Source organism: Triturus cristatus, chromosome 7 (genome assembly GCF_964204655.1).
Source record: "Triturus cristatus chromosome 7, aTriCri1.1, whole genome shotgun sequence".
Taxonomy (NCBI): Eukaryota; Metazoa; Chordata; class Amphibia; order Caudata; family Salamandridae; genus Triturus; species Triturus cristatus.
Genome location: NC_140590.1, coordinates 1,080,498,641 through 1,080,522,165, shown reverse-complemented (window position 1 = coordinate 1,080,522,165; position 23,525 = coordinate 1,080,498,641). Strand labels below are relative to the sequence as shown.

Sequence of the window (23,525 nt, the reverse complement as noted above, 5' to 3'; positions counted from 1 at the left end):
CCTCCAGCACCTGAGTGGTGGAGTTGGCGAAGGGGGACACACTTCCTTTCCTCACTAAGTTTTCCGACTGGTTCTCCAACCAAAAGTGGCGGTTTGAACGGGGGGCTGCTATCTGCTGCTAGCAGCAGAGGCTGGGGTCTCCACTTAAGAGTGGCTAAGGAGCAGTTTGAGTATGGTTTTATTCAAACTGTCTTGTTTCTTGCTTACTTGGTGGATCACTTTCATAGAGTTGTGCCTGGGAGATTTTCATTGGTCTTAGAGCTTGGCTATAGTCGTGGGAGTCATGTCTTCTCAGTAGTACGTTGTGCCAAATCTGACTTGGGTTCAGTCTGGGTAAGCAGCTGAAAAGCAGTCAGAGAGTGCCCCTGCAGCAGTATCTGGGTCCCACCGCCACAATCTCCTAGCGTCCGAGGGAGGTAAATCACCTCACCCTCTGCTGTGTTCCATTGATTGTTCTTCTGATTTCAGTGCGGACCCCAATCATCGTGCCTGTGGGACCCTTCTCTGGCAGTCCAACGGTCCACGGAGCCGGGATCCTATAGTATGAGCAAGGGGTTGGAATGGGATCAGAGTTGTACTGTCTGCCCCTCTTTTTCGAGGAGAGGGGCGTCAGCAGCCACTACTTGTATCCCTCCATGCAGCTAACGCTCTTTCTAATGTTTTTCTTCCCTCTGAGTGGCGCCCTCACAGTTTGATGTGTAGTCTGATGTCTTCTGTCTTGCTTCCCAGGCTTCACTTATGGCTGTGGTCAGAGCCACAATGTGCTGTTGCTTGCCAGCCCCCTCCACCATTGCTGGTCTGGGGAGGGCATGGCCCTCCAGCGGGCATTGCAACACTCCTCAGGGGTAGGCCTGAGTGGCAAGAGGCAGCCCTTCCAATAGGTCTTTCCCTTGACTTCTGCCATGATGCCCTATACACACCACCCCATCACGCACCAACAAAAAAATCACCAGCTACACACCTCTGCTTTTATCGAGCAAGACTGCCCCAGTTGGGTGTACTCCCCGAGTTGCACCGTGATATTTCTTCTACTTGTATGGCTTTTATGAGTTAATGTGTGATGTGACTGAAATCTCTTTTCCATTATCAGTGCATTGAGGAGCGCTCTTTCCTGCATATGTCCTTTCTCTGAAGCATACCAACATTTTCTAATGATTAGTGTACATTAGCATGGTGCTTTATTAACTGCAAGTCATACTTGTATTAATTTAAGTTCTTAGTCCACACATGCTGCACACTGCCGGGCCGATCTACCCCCACATCACGTTGCACTATGAGCCTTAAAAGTACATTACATTTCAGTGAGGCCACAGTAGTATCTGGATTTTGAGTTTCCTTGGACAGCAACAATAGTTTATGCAAGTATTGCTTAGCTGTCATTGCGTTGTGCAAGCTTCAGAGAACTGGCATGACAAACCAGGACGCACAAGTAGGGTGTAGTTATCTTTATGGTTACTCCATTGCTGTTGGTCCTTGGACTCTTTACCGTCATCCACTCGCCCACACACTCCAGCACTTCATCCTTTGGCCAGACGGCTTACTGATTGGCTCCTTTTTTTCACAACTGGATCAGGTGAGGAGGGGGCATTCTATTATGCATGAAATCATGCATGGCAATACCGTGAAGAGCAATAACGTAATAACCTTTTAGACCGTTTCCAGCAGCACAACTAGCTGGAATGGTATCCACAAGGTTGAAAATGGGAAAGTGCATGCAGTCAAACTGTAACTGAGTCACTATGAAGGTGAAATTATTCTTTAAAAAAAATATACTAAAATGTTATGTGTCGTAGTTTTACAAACCACATTCCCGCTACTGGGTGTTCCATGTATTTGTTACTGAACAGTATGTGCTAAATAAAAAAGTGACATCTCTCGCTTCTGGAACAGTCTTATATATAACAAGCTGTGTATATTTGTTGGTTGATTTTAAACATTTATATCCCACACCGTTGAGAAATACAGAATTTTTGTTTTATTGTTGTGCTCGTCCATGGAGTACAGAGAAACCAACGAATTATACTAGCTTCTGTTCTTTATATAAAATTGGGATTTTCTCATCAGAGGACACCATGTAACCTGACTGACAAGAACCTCGAACCTACAAATTGTGTTACCTCTTACTGAGGGTTTGGTGTATTTTCACCTTTACGTTTGCTGTTCATACTAAGCAGAAGAGAGAGTTTGCATTTCCTTAGATTGCTGCTTCTGGAAGCCCTTTTGAGAGACTCCTTTGTTTCTGTTTATTTGGTAGGTGGCTTTAGGAATCTGCATACCGTCGTCGTGGGAGCGTGTAAGAATGCTCTTGAAGTCGACCTTGGCTACCTCATCATCACAGCTGCCCGAAGGTATCAGCATTGTTCTTTTCTTTTCTCTGCTCTTCATTGGTCTGTGTCTTCCTTAAGCCTAGCCTGATAATCACAAGGACCACTCATCTATTTAGGATTACTACATTGATAGAAGGTATTTTGTTGTATGCAGAGTAAAGGTAAAGAGCTTCCACAAACCACCCGTGCCTCCTACAGCATAAATACTGCTCTGTTTTCATATTTTTCTCATTGAGCTAAAGTGTTTACCAGGCTGTCCTCTTTCGACTATACACTCTTGGTCTGATGCTTTCATTGTGCAATCTATAGTCTTGTCTCAGGGTTGACTCTAAATATGTGAAGAACGGGCGCACACATATCATTGGGTACTTCATGATCGGCTTTCTGCTTCACTAGCATCTTTCATTCTGAGGAAGTTCCGCACATATTTATTTTATGTCATTGGCATGCAATATTTTATTTCACTTGAAGTGGAAATTCGTTGCCTATTATGTCTGTTCACATAAAGGAGATTCCTTTAGTATCTGGCATGCATTTACCCTGCACTTTCCACTCTTCGCAGATTGTTCATACTTCTATTTATTTCATATTTTGCAGTCTTTATCTTTTTGTTATTTACATACTTTTCAGAAGACTACATGGTTCAATCATTCATTTGCCAGCTCAGCATCATAGCTTGTTGATTTAAAACGTAAAAGCATTTCAGAAAATAAAATTAAAGCAAATATATTTGAAAATATGAACAGTTCACCAAGCAGGGAATGTGTATTCTAGACACTTCGTGAATATTGATTGTCTAAACAGAAGCTCTGCAATTGCCAATCACTGTTGATACTTACTTTTTGCGTAAATCTACTTACTCATATCCTGATATATTGCATTTTTATTAATGTAGTCTACATTTGATTATATTGCACATGCGCTTTTGGTCTCTTCATACCACTATTGACACGTATGACTCTTTAGGTGTTTTTTCTTTTAGTTGCTCCTTGCTTTTTATTCACCAAGCTTGCGCTTCTCCTTCACTTCTTTTTCCTCTCTCTTTTGTTCTAGTTTATGTAGGTTTGCTCTCAGTACTCGTGTATCTATATGATTTGTTGATGTTCACCTTCATTGTGTTTAAAAGCATGTTTTAGCTGTAGAGATCTATGCAATATACCACTGGCATAGCTAAATAAATCCATCGTAATTTATTGTGTTACTCTACTTTGATTTTGTGTTTAAAGGCAACATGTCTATGACTCTGAATTAACAGATTGTAAGAAAGCCTCTTGTCTTTTGTTAATGTGGAACTTGTTTTTGATAGATTGCATGAGGTGCGAATACAGCCTTCCCTGACTAAAGATGGAGTCTTTTCTGCACTGAAGATGGCCGAGCTGGAGTTCCCCCAGTTCGAAACCCTTCACCTGGGATTCGTAGATGAGTTCCTTCTACAGTGTACGTGCGTCGTTTTGTCTAACCTCATCTAATTCGTCACATGATTTTAGTTGCAGCATGCGTTTGGGGTGGCACAAAACATTCCTTTTGACATGTAACCTCTTTTAATTGCCATTGCTCTCAGCTTGGAGAAATTGAAAATAGTGGGCCACACCTATTGCTTCTACCTCTGTTTCGTTTTAAAAAAAACCCTAATAAAGGAAAATGAGATGTGTGGAGTGGAAGTTTGAACTAACAGCTTTTTTCATGTTAAATATGTTAAAGGTAATAATAATTGTTGAGTCTATAGTAGCTAGATGTGCCACAGTGCAGAACAGAGCTGTTAAATCCTCGTGTGTCATGATAAAAGGGTTAGTTCTGCTGTTTGTTATACTTTAAGCCCAGGAATTATTTTTGCATTGAACATCTGTTGGTAAACATCTTGGTAATATGGTGGAAAGTACCAAACCTCCCATCTGTTAATTCCACATCAAAGTACCGCACACTATGCATAAACAGCTTAATTGTATCCCTGTGTAAATGATCACAAACACTGATCAAAAGCCAAGTTGTAACGAGTAGATCGTGAACACTTGTAAACAGTGGCTGTTAACGAGAAAATGTAAAATTGTGAAAAGCTTCCCAGCTGAGTTTAATCTATTGAAAGTGAGTTGACAAAGTGCAGGAAGGCCACCCCATGCCAGATGTTTGTGATCTACAATGACTAGTTAAATTGGTTGCATTCTATTATGTGAATGTATTCTCTGTGGATATTCAAAAAATCTTGCGAGGGTCTGTTACACATTCCTGATTTCAGGGGCTGGGCAGCCATACATACTAATGCATTTACCTCTGACTCTGCTTGGGTGTCTTATTCCTGAGCCGGATGCTTTTTACTTTACAGGTAAGATGACAAATGCTGACCTCATGAAGTATGGCCTGGCAGATGTAGCCGAAAATCCTGGCATCATCACGGACATAGGCATGAAAGCAGTGAATGAAGTTTTTTCCTGCATCAAGTATTTGGTTATTTATAACTGCCCTCATCTACATAACCCAATCCATTGGATCACAGGTATCGGACCCTTAGCAGTGCAACAACCCAGTCTCTTTTCAGTGTATGTTCCCCCTGCTTTCTGTAGCACATGCTTCTCTCTGTGCCATTTTGTTCTGTTATCTCATCCTTTTGTACCATTCCCCATCTTTCTCTGTTAAGCTCCCTCCCTGTCATACCTCCTCCTTCTTTATCCAAATTCCGACTACCCCACGTTTTCATTTCATTCAGTCAGTGCCTCCTCTTCTTTCTCATTTGTTAATTTCTTTAACAGTTTTATGTAGCCCGTCTGCACCATAAAACACCTAACAGACAATCCGTAAACTCGGCATTATATGGAATACCTAACTTTTGGCAAAGGTAGTCTATGGCTTAGAAGACAATACATATGATTTCATAGTGTTATGGTAACCGCAAACATGAAAGCCAGTCGATTTAGGTAAGTTGGAAAAAGTGTGAGACATCTGTTCAAGAAGAGAGGGAAGAGCAGAGTTGTTGGGTGTTTCCTCCAGGTGAGAGGCTAGGTTTTATTCTGATGATATGCAAAGAGATCCAAGCTGTAGTGTCTGGAGAAGAATGGAAGTCAGCGAGCAGCTGTTTTACTTGAACCATTTTTTTGGGACCACACTAGACTTTGAAAACTTTTTGACAGCAACGTGGGTTCACTGGCATCAAGTAGTGTTTTCTGGTATCAGCAGTAGCATTGCATGAGTTCACCCTTAAAGATACAATTTGGCCCTTCTATTACCCATTTTGTGTAGGTAACAGTAGGTTTTTTGATGATTGTTCATTCTTTTACTTCAGTTTTGATATAAAGGCACTGAGCAAATCTTTAGGCATTTTGCTCTATGGGCTCTTTCATTGACAAAGGTCCTCAAAAAATCCCCAAGGTTTGTTTTAGTCAAGGCTGACAGTTTTCAGGCTCTCTAAGTCAAAGGTATGTATGAGTGTCACTTGCGCTTTCTTACTAGGAGTTGTGGTCCAGCCAGTTTGCAGGACTGCTGTCTGGAGTCAGTTATAAGAGCAGCCCTCTTAAGTCAAAAATTATCTCCCATCCTGAAGTAATCCTCGATTGTAAAACCTAGTTGGCTCAAAGTACAAAGGGGATAACTTTGGTATACAGCTAAAGGGCAGTAGTAACAGAGTCTTTGGAAGACAAGTCTCCAACATTACCCTCCATGCATACAGCACCGAAACCAGTAACTGTCAGGACCCTGAGATAAGTGTTCATAGAAAAACACAGATGAAAAGGGAAAAACATGGTTATTAGGGCACAGGGACCACAGATTGAATTTTCTAAACTAATACTCTTTGTCCACATGCTTTCTGCAATTCCAATAATCGCATCTTTTAAAAGTAGTCTGCTTTTTTTTATCTCTGTTTTTAATGTGGTGTCTCATGCTCATTTATGAAATTGTACTGATGTGAGTGATCATGATTTTATTGCAGTTACAAATTCTTTGTATTGAACTTTTATGATTGCTGTTGCAAATCAAATAAAGATTTTAATAATGATGATGATGATGATGATAAAGAGCAGTCTGCATTACTCATAAGGCTGTGTACTTGCCAACATCTATGTGCAATAAGTGCACCAGGAGGTTCCTGTTTTGGTATTAGAGATGTTTACTTGTACTCCTTAAGGGGAGAACTCTACCAATCCTTCTTCACTGTTGTATGATCATAGGTATTGTACTTTGAAATTCATTATAGTGTTTGGGTCTTTGTCTCCTTATCCTGCAGATCATTCTCGATGGAGCCGACTTGTTGATCTCACGCTGGTGCGCTGCCATGCAATAAAGCTTGAATCCTTTAGCCAATTCATCGAACTGTTGCCGAGCCTAGAATTCATCTCTTTGGACCAGATGTTCCGGGAACCTCCAAAAGTAGGGTTTGCTTCTAGTCACACTTTATGCCCTCTATTTAACTGCTAGTTTCATGTACCACTTTAGACTGGCACAATACAGAAACCAAGTTGTTACTCAAAATGAAGTGGGTTTTTCTGTAGAATTAAAAAAAAATCTTTCTTACAGATCTTGAATGATATGACCATTTGCAAAGTGCACATCAGAAACATAATTGTTGCTAGGTGCAGAGAAAGATGATCCCTTAAACAATTCTGACAAATGGAGATTGCTTGTAGGAAGATGCATATTTGTACGACTTTGCGTAAAGTGAGATTGCTTTGCTCTTATGGAGGGCTGTAATGGGGTGAGAAGAGAAGCCTTCTGTCCTTGTTTTCATTACTGAGTCCTGAACAGTTAATAAATGCAAAATGCTGAATCGGAAGGCCTTGCTCGGATTATAAAATAGCCTGTTCCAAATAAGTTTTTTTTTCCTGAGTTGGCATGCTTAATGAAAGTTTTTGCTTGGCAAAGAACCTGTAAGGTATAGATCCATGCTTGATCACATTGCTGATCTTGTGGAAGGCAGTAGCGTAATGTAGGAATCGGAGGGCTGCAGCCTGATTGTGATCCCAGTCAACTGGATGTCTTCTAATATGCTGTGTACTGTTGTTTCTGCAACTTTTTAAAGCTTAATAGCTGAGGCTGTGTGAGTGAAGATGGACGTGGGTGTTATCACTGCTTTCACCATAATCATGCAGAGAGGAGAGCAAATGGCAATGGGTCTGTAGCTGGACAGAGTCTTGTTGTTGAAGTGTGTGTGCATACGTGCTTATGCTGTTACACATGTTTACATGCAATTCTTTGCAAAAATTCCTTTTAAGCCAACACAGGGTGCAACAGGGGCATATCCCAAATCATCTTTAACAACAGAAGGATATACCATCGCTGAAACAACTGCTCTTAGAACCGCGTATGAACAAGCTCATGAAATTGCTGAGACATATAGAACTGATACACAAGTATTAGAAGAGATGGGTATACAAACAGACAATCGTCCACATACCAACTTTAAAAACATATCGAAATTTTGCCCATCACTGCATCCTGGGAATCGAATTGACACATTCCAGGACCTAGTTGTGGCAGAGCTAGAAGTCTTGGAAAACACAATAAACTGTAAAAAGGAAAACTTGGCACTACAAGAGCGTCAAGCATTGCAAGCATTGAAGACTAACAATGCAATAGAAATTAAACCAGCTGACAAGGGTGGCAATATTGTCATCCTTGATAAACAAGCGTATATTGAGGAAGCTCATCGTCAACTCAGTGATGAAATCAACTACACGCTGCTGAATTCCAATCCCAGACTGCTTAGTCTAGAGGAAAAAAACTTTTTAACAGTAACTAATCCTGCGACACCAACGATATACTTTTTACCTAAAGTTCATAAAACTCTGCACAAACCCCCAGGTCGCCCTATAATCTCCAGCTGTGGATCTCTTTATGAAAATATAGCTGACTATGTCGATTATTTTTTAGCACTAATTGTTCCAACTTTGAGCTCCTTTATTAAAGACACTGGTGACTTTCTGAGAATTTTGATGGAAACTGAATGGCAACCTGATTATCTAGTAGTGACGATTGATGTTGTCTCATTGTATACATCAATTAATCACAATATAGGATTTGCAGCCACAACATATTTCCTCAAACAAAGACCAATTGGGGAGCTACAACACACTAATATGCTGATGGAAATGATTGAATTATGTCTAACGAACAATGTGTTCTTATTCAACAAACAAATGTATTCCCAGAAGTGCGGTACTGCTATGGGAGTTTCCTTTTCTCCAAGCTATGCTAATCTCACCATGGGTTGGTGGGAGAAACACATAGCTTGGAGAGAAGAAAACGACTCATATACCACAGATGTGGTATTATGGCTGCGCTTCATTGACAACTTCTTTCTATTATGGAGAGGGTCAAAAGAAAAACTGGTGAAGTACATTAAAATACTTAATCGGAATGACACAGGTCTTAAATTCACTTTCAATCTACAACAAAGAGAGATTGAATTTTTGGACACTAAAATATACATAAAATACATACAACAGTCCATCGGAAAAAAACATCGACTAACAGTGTCCTTTATGGAACTAGCTTCCATCCGCAATCATTGAAACAAAGTATCCCATATGGAGAATTCCTACGGATGAAAAGAAACTGTTCTGAGCCAGAAGAGATGGAGAAAAAGTTCCTTTTTCCAAAACACGCTTCACAGCACGTGGATACAAACATGGTGACCTCTTGCGTGGAGAGAATAAAGGCAGACAAAAAACGAGAGCTCAACCCCTCACAGCAAAAATCAAAAACAAGGATGAGGATGCAATAAAAACTGATGAAACACCACGGCTAATTCTAACATATTCCAAGGAAAGTTTTCAAATTCGGAAAATTTTGATGAAGTACTGGAATGTGATCTAGAAAGATCCAGATATTGGACCTACAATAGGAAACCAACCGCTGATTTCATTTAGGAAGGCACCATCACTCCGTGACACATTGGTCAACAGTCACTTTGAAATTAAAAGAACTAAAACATGGCTTGAAAAACGACAACAGGGATTTACCAAATGCATGACATGCAAAGCGTGTAAAATAGGTAAAAACCTCAAAACCATTAAAGACTCACAAGGCCGAACATTTGAAATTCAGAATACAATCACGTGTGAAACACAATGTGTAATTTATCTGATTAAATGTATCTGTGGCAAACGATATATAGGCTCAATCATTTGCCCATTGAAAAAGCGCATATTAGAACATATACACGCAATTCAGAATGGAGATACAACTTATGCCATGACAAAGCACCTACAGAGCCACATTGGAAAAACTTGGAGAGACATTAGATACTCCGGCATAGCCTCAATCGTTGAACATGAAAGAGGAGGAAACAGAATTCAAAAACTCAGACGCCTGGAGTCCAAATTAATAATTCGTTTCAAGACACGGACCCCTTTAGGGTTGAATGGAGATGAGGAGTTATATGTACATTTGTAAAAATTACTTAAGCGAACTGTTTTTTTTTTTTTTTTTTGAGAGTTCAAATATAACAATACAATATGGAAAAAAGAAGGATACAGTCAAATCCGATTAATACAGTGCGTGAAAGAGAACACTGAAAACATTCATACAAATTGTCATTTTAACATTTAAATTATAAAGTGCAGGGTTGTATAGAAGCAAACGATCAATCAACTGTCATTAATATTCAAAAGATTTTGTTAGAATAAAAACAGTACGTAGTATTTAAATACAATGAGCGTCTTCTCATTTAATAATCCAGAGCAGAGTTGTAAAGTGCAGTGTGCGAAATCGAGACAGTCGTTATAGACTAGTATAATAATTAGTTTAATAATCCAGAGCTGAGTTGTAAAGTGCATTAGACAGTACATTAATAGCCTCTGATTCAAGGCCCCGCTTGATTGGCCTTGAATAGACATTTATCAAAGCAATATTTGGGCCATTCATTCTCCTCATAGATCTTTTGTGCTTGTGAATTACTATTTATCTCACCTAAATCATAATAGAAGTCCTTCATCTTGCACTTCGCCTCGTGGAGTTTGTGTCCGGAGATCATAGATCTAGCCCTTAGATGCTCTTGGGTTGCCTGCGAGAGTTCAGTTTGGAGTTTGGTTTTCTCCTCCCTTCTTGCCTTGAGCTTGGGAATTTCTTTAGAAGTAATTATTCCACGTAAAGTGGCTTTAAATGCATCCCAGATTATATTTAATGGGGTTGTACCTCTATTCTGTATAAAAAATTGCTCTATCTTTTCATTAATATCCGTGCACCATTGTTGGTCAAGAAGGTTAAGTTTTTATTAAAAAACCATCTACCTGTGGGTCTTGCTTCATAATTCCCCAAATTGACCTCCATGCAAAGGCCTGCATGGTCTGAAAAAGCATTAGGTAGATAGGCGTAGTTATATAATTCTAGGTCATGAGATGATAAAAAAAAATCTAGCCTTGATGCAGAATTATATTTTGCTGAGTGGCATGTATACTCGCGCTTGGTAGGATTTAAGTTACGCCAATGATCAATAACATCGAGGTCAATTTTACAACTTTGGACAGCTAAGGCAACTTGGGGTTTATTCTGTCGGCGGTCTTTCTTGGAAGAATCCAGTCGGGGGTTTTGTAATAGATTAAAATCGCCCCCCCAAATTATTGGCCCAGAAAGACCGGTTAATGCCTGCTTAACCTGTAAAATAGCTTGAGGGTCGTCCAAAATTGGTGCATAGATTGTGGCAAGGATAACATTAACATTATTTAATTTACCGTATGCAACTGCCCATCTACCTCTGGGGTCTATGCATGTCCCTTCGAGATTAAAACCTACATGTCTCCCTATTAATATGGAAACACCTCTCTGAGCCATCCCGGCAAGAGCAGATATGTTATAGCCCGCCCAGCTTTTGAAGAGTTTAGCTGACTCTGCCTGATCTTTATGATGGGTTTCTTGAAAGTAGATAACGTCTGGTATAAGGTTTTCCAACCAGCACTCAATAGCGTTCCTTTTACGAACGTTATTTAGGCCATTAACATTTAAAGAAATACATTTCACCATGTTATTTGTTGTTCAAAATATTGGACGTAACCCTCGGCTAATATGCAAATGGGCAAATGTGCCAATGGAGCAGCAGCAACATATGAAACTAATAAATAATATATATATATATATATAACAGTAAAAAGCAATACATGCAGAATCTAAATTTCAATGTGCAAATATGCAAGTAAGCAGCAAGAGTGTAAGGTGATGTTATTTGAGGAAACATACCATTCATTATACAAGACATTATAAAATCTTATCTTATATAAAAAAAATAGACAGTATAAATATATAATATCATTAAAAAAAAAAGTACCGTTGTCTGTGCAAATATGCATATATGCAGCAAAATAGTCCAAATAGCAGCACGGGCTTGAATATTTTAAGCCCCCCCCCTAGTGCAAAATAGCAGATAAGCAGCAAAATAGTACAAGTAGCAGCACAGGCTTGAAGGTTTTAAGCTCCCCCTAGTGCAAAATAGGCAGATATACTTATAGGGTCTTGTCATCTTAACACGATCCATATGGACAGAATTGACAAGTGCGAGATATTATTTGTGCAAGATGAGAGGAAGAAAAAAAAAATAATAATAATCATTAAAATGTGAAGAAACATATTGCCTTTGAACTCTTTTTTTCCCCCCTTGCGACACCCCCCTTCACCCCCCCCTCCCTCCCCCCTTGAGTGGACGGAAACCCCAGTGTCCCACACTTTTCCTTCTCTGTTGTGTCTTCTTTTTGGATGCCATCTCATTGCATCCTTGTGTGCTTCCTGTTTCCATCAAGTGACCGCCCTAAGGTAATAATAACTTCAGCAAGAATCAGCAACTATTTTAATTACCTCCCCCGAGGCCGTCGAGGAATGTTTGGGCTTCGTGTAGGACCGAGAATATCAAGAATTTTCCTTTAGCCAAGACTTTGAGTTTCGATTGCTGCACTATCATGGCTTGGGCTCCCTTGCTCTTGAAGGAGTCGATTAGCTTCACAAAGTCCCTGCGTCTGTGAGCAGATGCTGCCGACATATCACCAAAAATTCGAAAATTGTTCACCCCCTCCACATTGAAAATTCTTTTCGAAAATGCGGTATTTAGAATTTTTTCCTTTACCCTAAAGTCTGAAAAATTAAGCAAAATTGTACGGGGGTATTTCAAGTTATTAGGTTTATGAGCAGGGACTCTGTGCGCCCTTGTGATAGTCAAGTCACCTTGCAGCTCAGGGATAGCTTTTTTCAATAAAGAGTCTGTCCACCTGACTACGTCCTTATCTTCAAGGCCCTCTGGTATGCCTACGAGTCGTAGATTAGATCTCCTATTATAATTCTCCAGATCCTGGAGTTTTTCCTCTAAGTGGGATTTCTCCCTATTAGCCTCCGCAAGATTTTTCTGAATTGTAGTTAGAGTCCTCTAGAGAAGATATCCGAACTTCGCCTTCAGAGACCCTCAAAGGAATGTTGCCAAGGCACTCCTCCATCTTCGTAAGCCTGCTGTGTAAGAGTGAAATTTCCTGAGCCTGAGAGGATTTAAAGTCTCTCAGTTCCTGGAGGATAGTAACTAGGATATCTTCCATCGTGTTTGCTTTTGTAGCACACGGAAGGGCAAACAAGCCGTCATCTTGGGAGATCGGGGAGGCTTCTAGGCTTAGGGCTTGACTTGGAGCTATCGTGGTTTGCTTGCTGCTTGAGCCTGAGTTTGGGCTTGGGCTTATAGCTGGTGGCAGCAGAGGATGGAGGGAAAGGGAAGTATTGGAGGAGATCACAGTTGAAACCGTTGGAACCGTAAGTGAGGGTAATGCAACATCTTCTAGCCTTGTCGGTATCTTCTGCGTTGTGGGGCTGCTTACTTGACCTTCAGTGTTAAAGACTTCATGCTCTAAAGTGGCACTTGAACTCCCCTGCTTTAACCCCCCGTGCATAGGAGTACTTGAAGACTGTCCCTGCTGAAGAAGGCGTTTTGAAAAGAGAGGGTATTGTTTCGGGGTAGAGCGACCTTCGTGACAGGCAGTAGATGACATATTAGCAGCCTTGACCGTTTTGTCAGTTTTCTCCATACTTTTACCCCCCTTGTCCATTCTTGTCCCCTTGTCTTTCGCATCATCCTCTTCTTTGTCGCCAACCGCAAGCAAGCTCAGTTCTGCAGATAGCTCAGATAGGGTCAAGCTCTCTACCTCTTCATCTTCTTCGCCCTCCTCTTGATTATTTTCCTCGTTGTCGTCATTCTCAGCCAGTTTCCTTAGCACATTATACTTATTTTTTCTGTATAAGTCAGTGGACTCCAGCGCCTTCTGTTTTAGGGCTTCTTTTTGTTGATTTTTCCTTTTGGTTTTTCCTCTCTCCCTTTGTTGTTGGAGATCTGATCGGGGTTGAGAGCTTAACCTCCTTTCCCAGCTCTAGCTTGGAATGTTTGCCCCTCACTCTTGTCGCCATCTGGAATGTGTCTTTTAACCACGCTTTTAAATGCCCTGAATATTCTCTGGAAAATTTCACTTTTCGGGTTGCTACTAAGTGAGAGAGCGAGGAGCGAGGATCATGGAATCGTGGGATCGTAGGATATAAGGAAGGAGAGTCAGCTTTGCCCCTTCGCAGTCTTACAAAGCAATCACCATCAGGATTACAGTAAATGCACCGATGAGGAGTCGCAAGAAGGGCGCGGTATAGCAGAGCGAGCGCGGACTGGGTAAAACCCAGCGCGCCTTACCTCGCAAGTAGACCAGCAGACCAGCGTCCGGCGACCAATGCCCCCAGTTTCCAGTTATTCACTGTTATAGGTGCAGCGGGTTTAATCACTCCATATACCAGCAGACAGGGCAGGCACCGAAAAGGGACAGCAGCATTGCTTTACCCCTTCACCCCTTGCGGATTCCAACCAGCTTTACAAACAGCGCACCGACGTGTAGTCTCAAAGGAGTGCGCCTTACCTCACAAAGCGGCCAGCGTCCGGCAACCAGTGCCCCCGGCAGCTCACCTCCGCAGGAGCCAGCAGCACTTCAAATAATTCAATCGCTCCGCGTGGGAGGACCCTCCAGCACATCAGACAAACTGCCAACTCCGCTTGTCAATGGATCAGAGGGCAGGGCAGGGGAGAGCAGACTCGCACAGCACAGCGCTCGGACCCCAACCTCTGCCCCCTCCGAGATTAACAGAGACTCTCCGAGGTGCTCCGCTTGGTTCCCGCTTGGACCCGAAGCACAGTTTTCCGGACCCAGCTCGGCATCTAGCGAGGGAACAGCAGTTGCGGCGCTCCGTTCACGAGGGCGTGACTACGGAGGAACCAGGAAGCACAGCGGCGGTGTGGGTGGGTCCACGTCAGCCATTCATCCTCATCAAGAGTGGCTACTCTGAGAGTTCTACTTAATCGAACTGTGAACACATATCAATCTGAACTTTCTCCAGACATGTTTGACTGCTGCACATCTGAATCATTGTTATTGCAAATAATAATGTATGAATTGATTACTTTATGATCATAGTAAAAATGTTCTTTATTCATTGTCTGGTCCACTGCTCGTCATGGCGTCACATACTGGCACACAGATGTATATATGGCACTCAGCCGGAAATCTTCTGACACTAAGTCTATCATTGTTCTAGACATTTGCTAATGTTTCGCACTTGTAAAAACCCGACTAAACACATAGATTAATGTAAAGCGTTTGAGTGTAAAAATCCTAATCACTCTTATTGGGTTTATTGTAACTAAAATAGGAACAATAACGTCTGCAATATGCCGATAATGTGGCGCGCATGCCGGTTCAGTGTAATCCGCATGATTTGAACTGCACGCAATGGTGCATGTAATGAACTACCATGCCCATAATGCCTCATTGTTGGCCATATGGAATTTTGGTATAAATAGGTGAAATAAACAAAGGACTTATGCAACTACCGTGACCAAGAACTGTTTAAGTTCGAAATGCGTAGGTGGAGAGAAGGTCATTAAATTTGTTTTAACAATCCAGGAAGAGTGCGGTGTTTGATTTTCAAAACTTTGTTTCTGACATGTTTACATGCATGTCTATTAATATTTTCATATTAGCAACTGTAGATTTTCTGATGTAAAGAGGTGCATATGCTTATATTGTTTAAATATGTATCGGTTTGAGTTTAAATGTACCACAGTCTTTGGTAGAAATGGTGTTGGTGCTGTTGGTTCTGTGCGCTGGTGTTCAAGAAATGGAACAATAGTGTGGGATGTTCTTTCTTTACATAGCTTTTCTCTAAACAAGGCATGGATGGTGTTTCAGCGTCCTTGATTTGGTAGGGGGTTGCCTTATACATTTGTGGTCCTGCAAAGATTGTGATGTGGTTTGTTAGAATATTGTTACTGAGCCTCTGTATTTGTATGGAATGACGTTTCAAAATTATGTGTCGTCACACATTTGTTCTCTAAGGTCTTTCTACTTTTGTTTGTTATTGTGTGTTTTTTAACCTTAAGGTTAATTGTGAGTTGTAATGGGTTATAGTTTTTACTTTCGTGGAGCAACGTTGCTCTAGGTTGTGGAAAATGTTTTTTCAAGGGTACCTATGTTTTAGATTAGGGCACTGTTTCTTAACATTTTGAATTCTGTGAGCCACTTAATCATTATTGGAATCAAGGGTTCCCGGGAATCCTGGACCCCCTTTGAGTCAATTCAATTCAATTTATAAGCTTTTATTCGGTCAAATAAATCAACCATATAAGCAATACATCCATAAAACAATCTGGTTAAAAGAAAACAATAAAATCTAAAAACAGTGGGGATGAAAAGTAAGAGTATCAAAATTCATAAACATGATATGTCAAGTACAAAGTGCAAAAGTACAAAAGTGCAAGTGCATAGATCGCAAAGATCCCCTAACATATTACTTGAACATAAGCAAGCCTAATTCAAAGTGCAGGTGCAAAATATACCAAAGGAAGCGTACAATCAGTTATCGATAATCAAAGATTTCCTAGTGCTAATAGCTTTCATAAGAAATGTAGCTAAATAAAAACACAATTGCGGATCATCTAATCTAAAAAGCAACTCCATGGCATTTTTAGAAGATCTAGTATTATAATATAAAAAGAAAGGTTTTAAATAAAATTTCCTAAGATGAGTATAAAAATGACAAAAAAGTAGCATGTGGCGACAGCTTTGGTGGGATACTCCATCACATGGGCATAGGTAAGTGGATTTCTGTTTCGTGACTGAAAAATTAACAAGATGGTGTATGGTACCTAGTCTTAATCGTGTCAGCACGAAACAATGTGATGCTCTGGTCACAAATGACAAATAGCTTTAGAAACCCTTTTTAAGATCCATTTGTAAATAAAATACGAGAGTTGGTTGAGTCTTGATGGCGTGGGATCTTGCCTCTAATTTGTTAGCCATCATAACTGTTTTTATCTCAGTTCTATTGATAGAAACTGAACACTCTGGATCCAATCGGATATCACAGTTAAATAAAAGTTTAAACCAATGGATATTATAATTAAGCCAGGGTATTTTTAGACAGTTTTCCAAACTAAGGCAGTCCCGTATTATGGATTGCGTGAACAGTGTCTCCTCTTTTGACCATATAGATTTCCATAATAGGAGGGGGCGTATTAGAGCCAAGTCTGAAATATATTTTATGCCCACCTCCCTATGGATCAATTCAGTAGAGGTGGATAAAGGGGCACACAGTAGGTGTTTTAAAAAAGAATTTTCAACTTGTTGTAATTTATTGCCTTGACAGTGGCCCCAGACACCTGCCCCATAGAGGGCTGCAGTAACGCATCGTATCTCATAAATGGTCAACATGTCTCTGATGCGTCGGTTACCTAGTTTGGCAGCAAATTTAAAAATGCCATTGATGTTTCTCAGCATCTTGGAGCAGGCATTATCCTGTTCCTGAACCCATGACCGATTTCCTGCGAACGTAATACCTAGGTAACTGAAGGTTTTAACTGTCTGGACCTTAGAGCCTTCGATGTAATAAGTACTAGATGTTATAGGGTTCCTGCCACAGGCCATTACAAAAGTTTTCGATTTGTTGATTAAAAGTTTCCTTTTAGCAATAAAAACAGGAAAATTATCCATGAGACGTTGTAAACCAATGGGAGTGCGTGAGAGTAAGACTGCGTCGTCCGCATATAAAAGAATTGGGACGGGCAAACCGTCGACCCTAGGGGCATCCGACTCGGTCAGTTTCAGGGCTGCGTCTGCTTCATTAATAAACAAGGAAAAAAGCAGTTGAGCCAGCACGCAGCCCTGTCGGATGCCTCTTTTAACTTGGAAGGAGGGAGTATATTCACCTAAAAGTCCATACCGCACCTTGCTTGACAGGTTACTATATAATCTCGCTAGGAGATAAATTATCTCCTTAGGCGCGCCTATATCTAGCAATAATGGCCATAAAATTGAATGGTCTACCAAATCAAAGGCGCTGCTAAGGTCGGCAAAACATAAGTATAAATTTCCTTCCCTGGCTAGGGTATACTTTCCAATCAAGAGGTCTAAATTGACACACTGCTCTAGTGTGCCAACTCCCTTTCTAAATCCATATTGTACTGGAGTAAGTACTTCCTTCTCCTGGACCCAAGCTTCTAATCTCGATAACATGACCCTACTCATGATCTTAATAGACGAGTCAAGTAGAGATATTGGGCGGTAATTACAAACTTCAGTTTTAACTCCTTTCTTATGTATGGGTATTATGATGGATTGACCCCATGACAAAGGGAGTTGGGTCTCAACGGCAGCATTAAAAACTCTTGTTAAAAAAGGGGACCATAGAACAAGGTTATTCTTATAAAAATCTATGGGGACCCAATCGGGTCCTGGTGCCTTGCCCCCCTTACTACTGATTATACCATCGATAACCTCTTCTAAGCTGATTGATAAAGGAATAATAGGCCATTCAACAGAGTACTGGTTAGATTGGGTAGGTAGTACAGCTGTATTAATAGGATTAAAAATATTAGAAAAAAGGGTTACCCAATCATTACAGTTGATATGGGAATTAATTTCGGGGATATGGTTGTCCTTCAAAAAGGTACTATTTACAGTATCCCAGAACAATGTGCTGTTTTTAGTATCGGCTGCCAGACTTAAATCTTTCCAAGCTATTTCTTGAAGTTCCGTTTTTCAATTTTTTAAAGCTATAACATATTCAGCACACGAGGCCTTGATTATATCCGAATTTCTGGGATTACTCTCAAAACTTGTTTGAGATTTCTCAGGGCCTTCGTGCATCTAGTATCGAACCAGCCCGCCTTGGGTTTTTTATTTTTGCGGGCTGGTTTCGTCAACAGCTTCTCCACTGTGTAATTTATCTTATTAAAATTCTCTAACATCAGTGCGCAATCAACCTCATCCCCCTAGACAAACTTCAGTTTCATTCTGGCATTGAGTAACAACATCATGCAAAATTCCAGATGGGTCCACACAGGCCCATTTTATCCGGACACCATTTGGTCTAATGGGGACGATGCATGGACTTTGAGGTACATTAAAAATATGTTTTGGTCCCCAACAAAGTAAATACACAGAGATGCTATTATGATCACTAGTGGGTTGAACCGTTAACCACGGTAGGGAAAATAAATGTGCACTGTTACTGGAAATTATGATGTGATCAATAATAGACATTGCATTTCTGCCTGTGAATGTAGGGCATTTCTTGTTATGTTTATCAGTAGCACAATATAACAATTCTAGGTCCCATTTGGCCATAGCACCATTTAGGGCCAGACCATATTCACAGTGAGTGAAATGCATATAGCAATCATCGTCAAGTTCAGATTCCCCCCTCCTAGGGCCACAAACTTTAGTTAAGGATAATGGACATATTTGAACATTAAAATCACACACCCAAACAATAGCAATTGGCTTACTGGTCAGCTTCTCAAGTTCTCTTTCCAGATCATTAATAATTAGACCACGTGAGGAGCTAAAGACATTATTATAAAAATTGATCAGGATAACATCTTTACCTATAAGGGAGACCAACCACATAATCTGAGCATAAATACCCACATTAATACATTTATTAATTTTACATTTGTTTAGGCTAGTAGAGATCAGGATCAAAAGACCTCCCTTGGCCTTACCGGAAGATGAAGCCTGGCCCGGGAGCCAATGGGAGGTAAAGCCCTCTACATAAATTGGATCGATACACCACGTCTCCTGAAGACAAATAATATCGTGTTGGGCCGATATAAAATCTACCCATGATGGTGTACCTTTTTTCCTATTAAAACCAGCAATATTCCAAGTAGTGACCTGGTACCCTATGGCCATATTCGTTACATCAGATTGCTGAAGAGATTTATCATATCCCACCTCTTTCCTAGTAGTAATTGCTTCTGGAGAGATACATTCACCAGAAGCAATGGATGGACATATTGCATTATTAGATAAAATCCCGTCCTGTTCCGGTAGACATAAATTGGCCTTTCTGATTATATTCTTAGCCTTTAAATTCCCTGTTTTGGGGCCTTTGGATACGGTTCTTACCCTTGTTGCCTGGTTAATCCGTAAGGGTCCCTTATGTCAATCGTTGCTGTCCAAATTACCCAACACCTGGTATTTGTTAGTTACTGGGACAGCAAAGTTAGAAACGGAAGGGTACGGAAGAGAGGTCGACCTGAATACCCGACACCGAATGTTCCCGTTAAATGTCTATAAAAATATCCAAGAGGAAGGAGAGTAGTGTTAAATTCCTGAGGAGAGGGTAATGGCGCATTATTAAGCATGTTAAATGCCCACCTCGGGGACCTAAAATTAATAATTATACAATCGCCACCAAAACATTTTCTTAAAGGTCCAATCCAACCTACTCTGCGTGTTGTCAGGATCTGGTTTATCCCTTCCATTGGATAATTACAATTGTTAGTTAACCAGAACACTACTTTGTTTGTAAGAGACTCATGATCTTCTGCTTGGCCGAATTCAAGTTTAGGTACGTTGGCCAGGATAGCAACATATGCGCTGCATTCGGGAGGCAGATTTGTAACCTTTCCTCGTGGACTGGCACTCTTAGGTCAACCGGTTTTACAGAATTAGGTTAAATAAGTTTATCCGGCTTGGTCACTATTCTGTCCTTCTGGGGTGGTTTAAGTCCATAATTATTAACTGAATTGCTTGATACTAAAATTCTTTCGTTACCCTTGTTCCTCACATCGAAGTCAAGAATCTGTTCCTTTAAATTATCAAGAGATTCCCTATCCTGTGGGGAGATCAAGTTAATTGGGCCTATAGTAGCATCTTTCTGTTGAGTTCTACTTGGCTCCTTTGTAAGTTTGTCATTAACTTTATCCAATGCAGCACGAGTATTCTTATTAACCTTTTTTGGCATGGGGTTAGAATTTAAATTCCCCCGTTCCGAAATGTTCTTTCTACCTCCCCTAGTTTTTCCCAATGGCAGAGGGCTCTCGGGGGGAATCCAATTAGGGGTCAGTGATATTCGAGAACAGTCCCCACTACTCCCTCTTATACCAATGGTATCCGGGGCCAGCTCCCCTGTAACCGGTGAGTTATTAGTCGACATATTGATCTCAATCTTGGTCTCACCAGGTGGGCTAGGGGGAGTGCTAACCTCGTTACCCTGATCGACCCCCATAGAGCTTGGACCCATAGAAAGACGTCTCTCAGTTCGGTTAATTTCTTCTGAGAGAACGTTAACTGCTTTTACCAAAAACAAATCGATCGTTGTACATGATCGATCGATAGGGGCCTTCACTATTTTCCTCTTAGCCATAATCTTACTACAGGGGAAACTATACAAATGCAAAAATACAGTCCAAATTACACACTACAAATACAAGATAAAAGAAAATAGTGTACCACAGAAATCAGTGTGCATAAACTTGGGGTATTAAACATTAGGCAGCCTCTTAAATATAAAGTGCAAATGCAGAATAAATAGGCCCAAGGTAAAGTGACACGTGCTAACAAAGAATACAGTACTAGGATACAATAATATCACGTAAATGATTAAAAGGTTTCCAATCGTTTCAAACCCCACTGTCTCAAACAAAAATAATCCAGAAGCATAGCAGCAAATGAGAGCAGCGAAAAGAGGAATATCTGGATAAAAAGTACCGGTTCCAAGTAATATTAGATTGGTACCATAGATGGCAAACTGTTCCCTCGCAAATCGGGGTGTACACAGGTCTGTTTCAGTACTGTACCTTCCCTTGGAGTAGACTTGTTTGTGTTCCAGAAATAAGTGGCAAATGTTGGGGGGGGGGGCCCTGCCCTGGCTCTTCCTGGCGATGACGGGCAAGGATGGGCCCACCCTTGGCCCGGGCTGTGCCCGGGCGCTTCTCGCGCTGCGGGAGGCAACAGGGTGTTTTAAGCGCCTCTGGGCGCGCTTGGCCGCGTCGCTGCGGGCGTCCAGCTAGGGCGTCTGGGGGATGTAGAAAGGCTGGCCGTTTCCCTCACGGCGGCGAAATGCTTCTTTCCCCCTGCTGCTGCTGCCAAAACGCGCGTCCCCTTTGAGTCATTACATAAGAGAAGGGACCCCTACTTAAGCGATGCAAAACAATGCACAAAATACAGAAAAAGCATTCCTCAAAAACATAAATTATGAAATATTTAAGTTAATTCACAAACAAATATAAAATCAAATTTTTAGATTAGAAAGTTGGGGCTCTCCTAAAGCCCAATGAGGCCACCCATTGTCCATACTGAATTCTGTTTGATGTTTTTGCACTGCTTCCACAAATTAATCTGAGCACAACTTAATTTTTAGTCTCCAATTTCAAATTCCTTCACATTTACGAAACATTTTAAAATGTTTAATATTGCATTTTCCTTCTATCCGTATATACACTTTAGCAATCTGTTAAAGTTATTTAATTTTTTAAGGAGTTGAGGACACCTAAGCAGGTGCTGTGGACCTCCAGAGGTCCCCAAACCACAGGTCAAGAACTGATGGGTTAGGTTAATGAAGTAAGTTTGACAGCACCAAGAGTCGAGGAATAATGTCACAGCTTTGAATTTATGCAAATGTTTGATGAGGGCACAGCTCAGTATTTCTTCTGTGTAGGGGGAGAGATTAAGTGGTGATAGTAGGCTCATGTGGCCGGTAACGGCTTACTTTTAACTGCTTCTTATGGGAAACAGGCTACTAAAATTAGCCCCCATACAGGCAATATGCAGCTTACGTTTGCCACTGGGTGGTTAATGTTTTAGAACTGCTTCTTCTACAGAGCAGACTGCTAACAATTTGCTCATGTCGCAGCAATCCTAATTTGGAATGAGTGACTTCCTCAGACCAGCATTTCAGTTTGTATGTTTTTCTTTCAAGGTGCACCTTACTTGTGCAATTTCATAATTTGTGTGTGCTTTGATTTAGGGTTGTGCAAGGGTGGGCCTTAGCGCTGGCACAGGCATCGGTGTGTCCTCTGCTCTAGTGAGTAATCAAAACTCCAACAATGAAAATGAAAATAACAACCACCAAATAAACAACAATAACCACCCGGATCTAAACCAGAATCATCAGCCGCAGAATGGAGAGAATGAACTGGGAGCAGAGGAGCAAGCAGAGGAGCAGCACATACCAGCTGATGGTAAGCACAGGTATTTCAGGATCAGATATTGTTGTTGAGATATGTTACTACAAAACCGCACTGAAAATACTCCTTTGTGTCTGTGAGTGTACCTCTTGGTGCTTTGTCAGCATACCTTATCTTATCCCTTGAGCAATAATGCAGTTGTCTTGTGGCAGATTCCTATGTTTCTCTGAAGGAGACATCCTTCACAGAGCAAATGCTTTGTGGGATAAACTTCATTCCTGCACAAGGATTATTGTGCCTCAATCGTCATCATAATACTAAGAGGCCAATAGGTAGTATATTAATTCACTACACTGATGAGTACACATGTGATAGTGAGCAGGGAGCATTAAATGAGCAGTCTTTTAATTTCTGTTCATACCATGCGAAGTAAAGTTGCTGCAAGGATCCTGCCTTTGCGAATGTCCCCTCCAACGTTTTATATGTATCTACACCTCCCCCTACACTGTTTTATATGTTTGGTGTTCCTGTGCACTGCTTTCTTCATGTGCTTCTTTTGTATCATCACAGCCCTTTTATTGAAAATGACTTACTGTTTCTAGCCATGTCTGCAGTGTGGCCTTTTGATTTATGTAGGATAGTTGAATGCAGGTCCTACAGCACTGCACATTTTACGTCTTGTCGCTCATATTGATTTGAATCCCAATTTTATCGTTGAATGAAAATTATGGAAGCTTAATCCAGAATATTTTTGTGTCCATTTTCAGTCACTGAACCATGGCGGCACTTTACAACTTTAGATTCTG

At 40.9% G+C, this 23,525-nt stretch overlaps 1 protein-coding gene across 2 annotated transcripts in view; it reads left to right on the top strand.

Annotated features, from left to right (window-relative positions):
• FBXO38 (F-box protein 38) overlaps positions 1–23,525 on the top strand; it is a 165,321-nt gene that overhangs the window by 44,613 nt on the left and 97,183 nt on the right. For both annotated transcript variants that reach the window (XM_085618196.1, XM_085618197.1), the window contains exons 8-12: positions 2,255–2,348; positions 3,634–3,764; positions 4,648–4,818; positions 6,541–6,683; positions 22,560–22,773. In XM_085618196.1, coding sequence (XP_085474322.1) covers positions 2,255–2,348; positions 3,634–3,764; positions 4,648–4,818; positions 6,541–6,683; positions 22,560–22,773 — 753 coding nt within the window. The remainder of the gene's footprint in view (positions 1–2,254; positions 2,349–3,633; positions 3,765–4,647; positions 4,819–6,540; positions 6,684–22,559; positions 22,774–23,525) is intronic.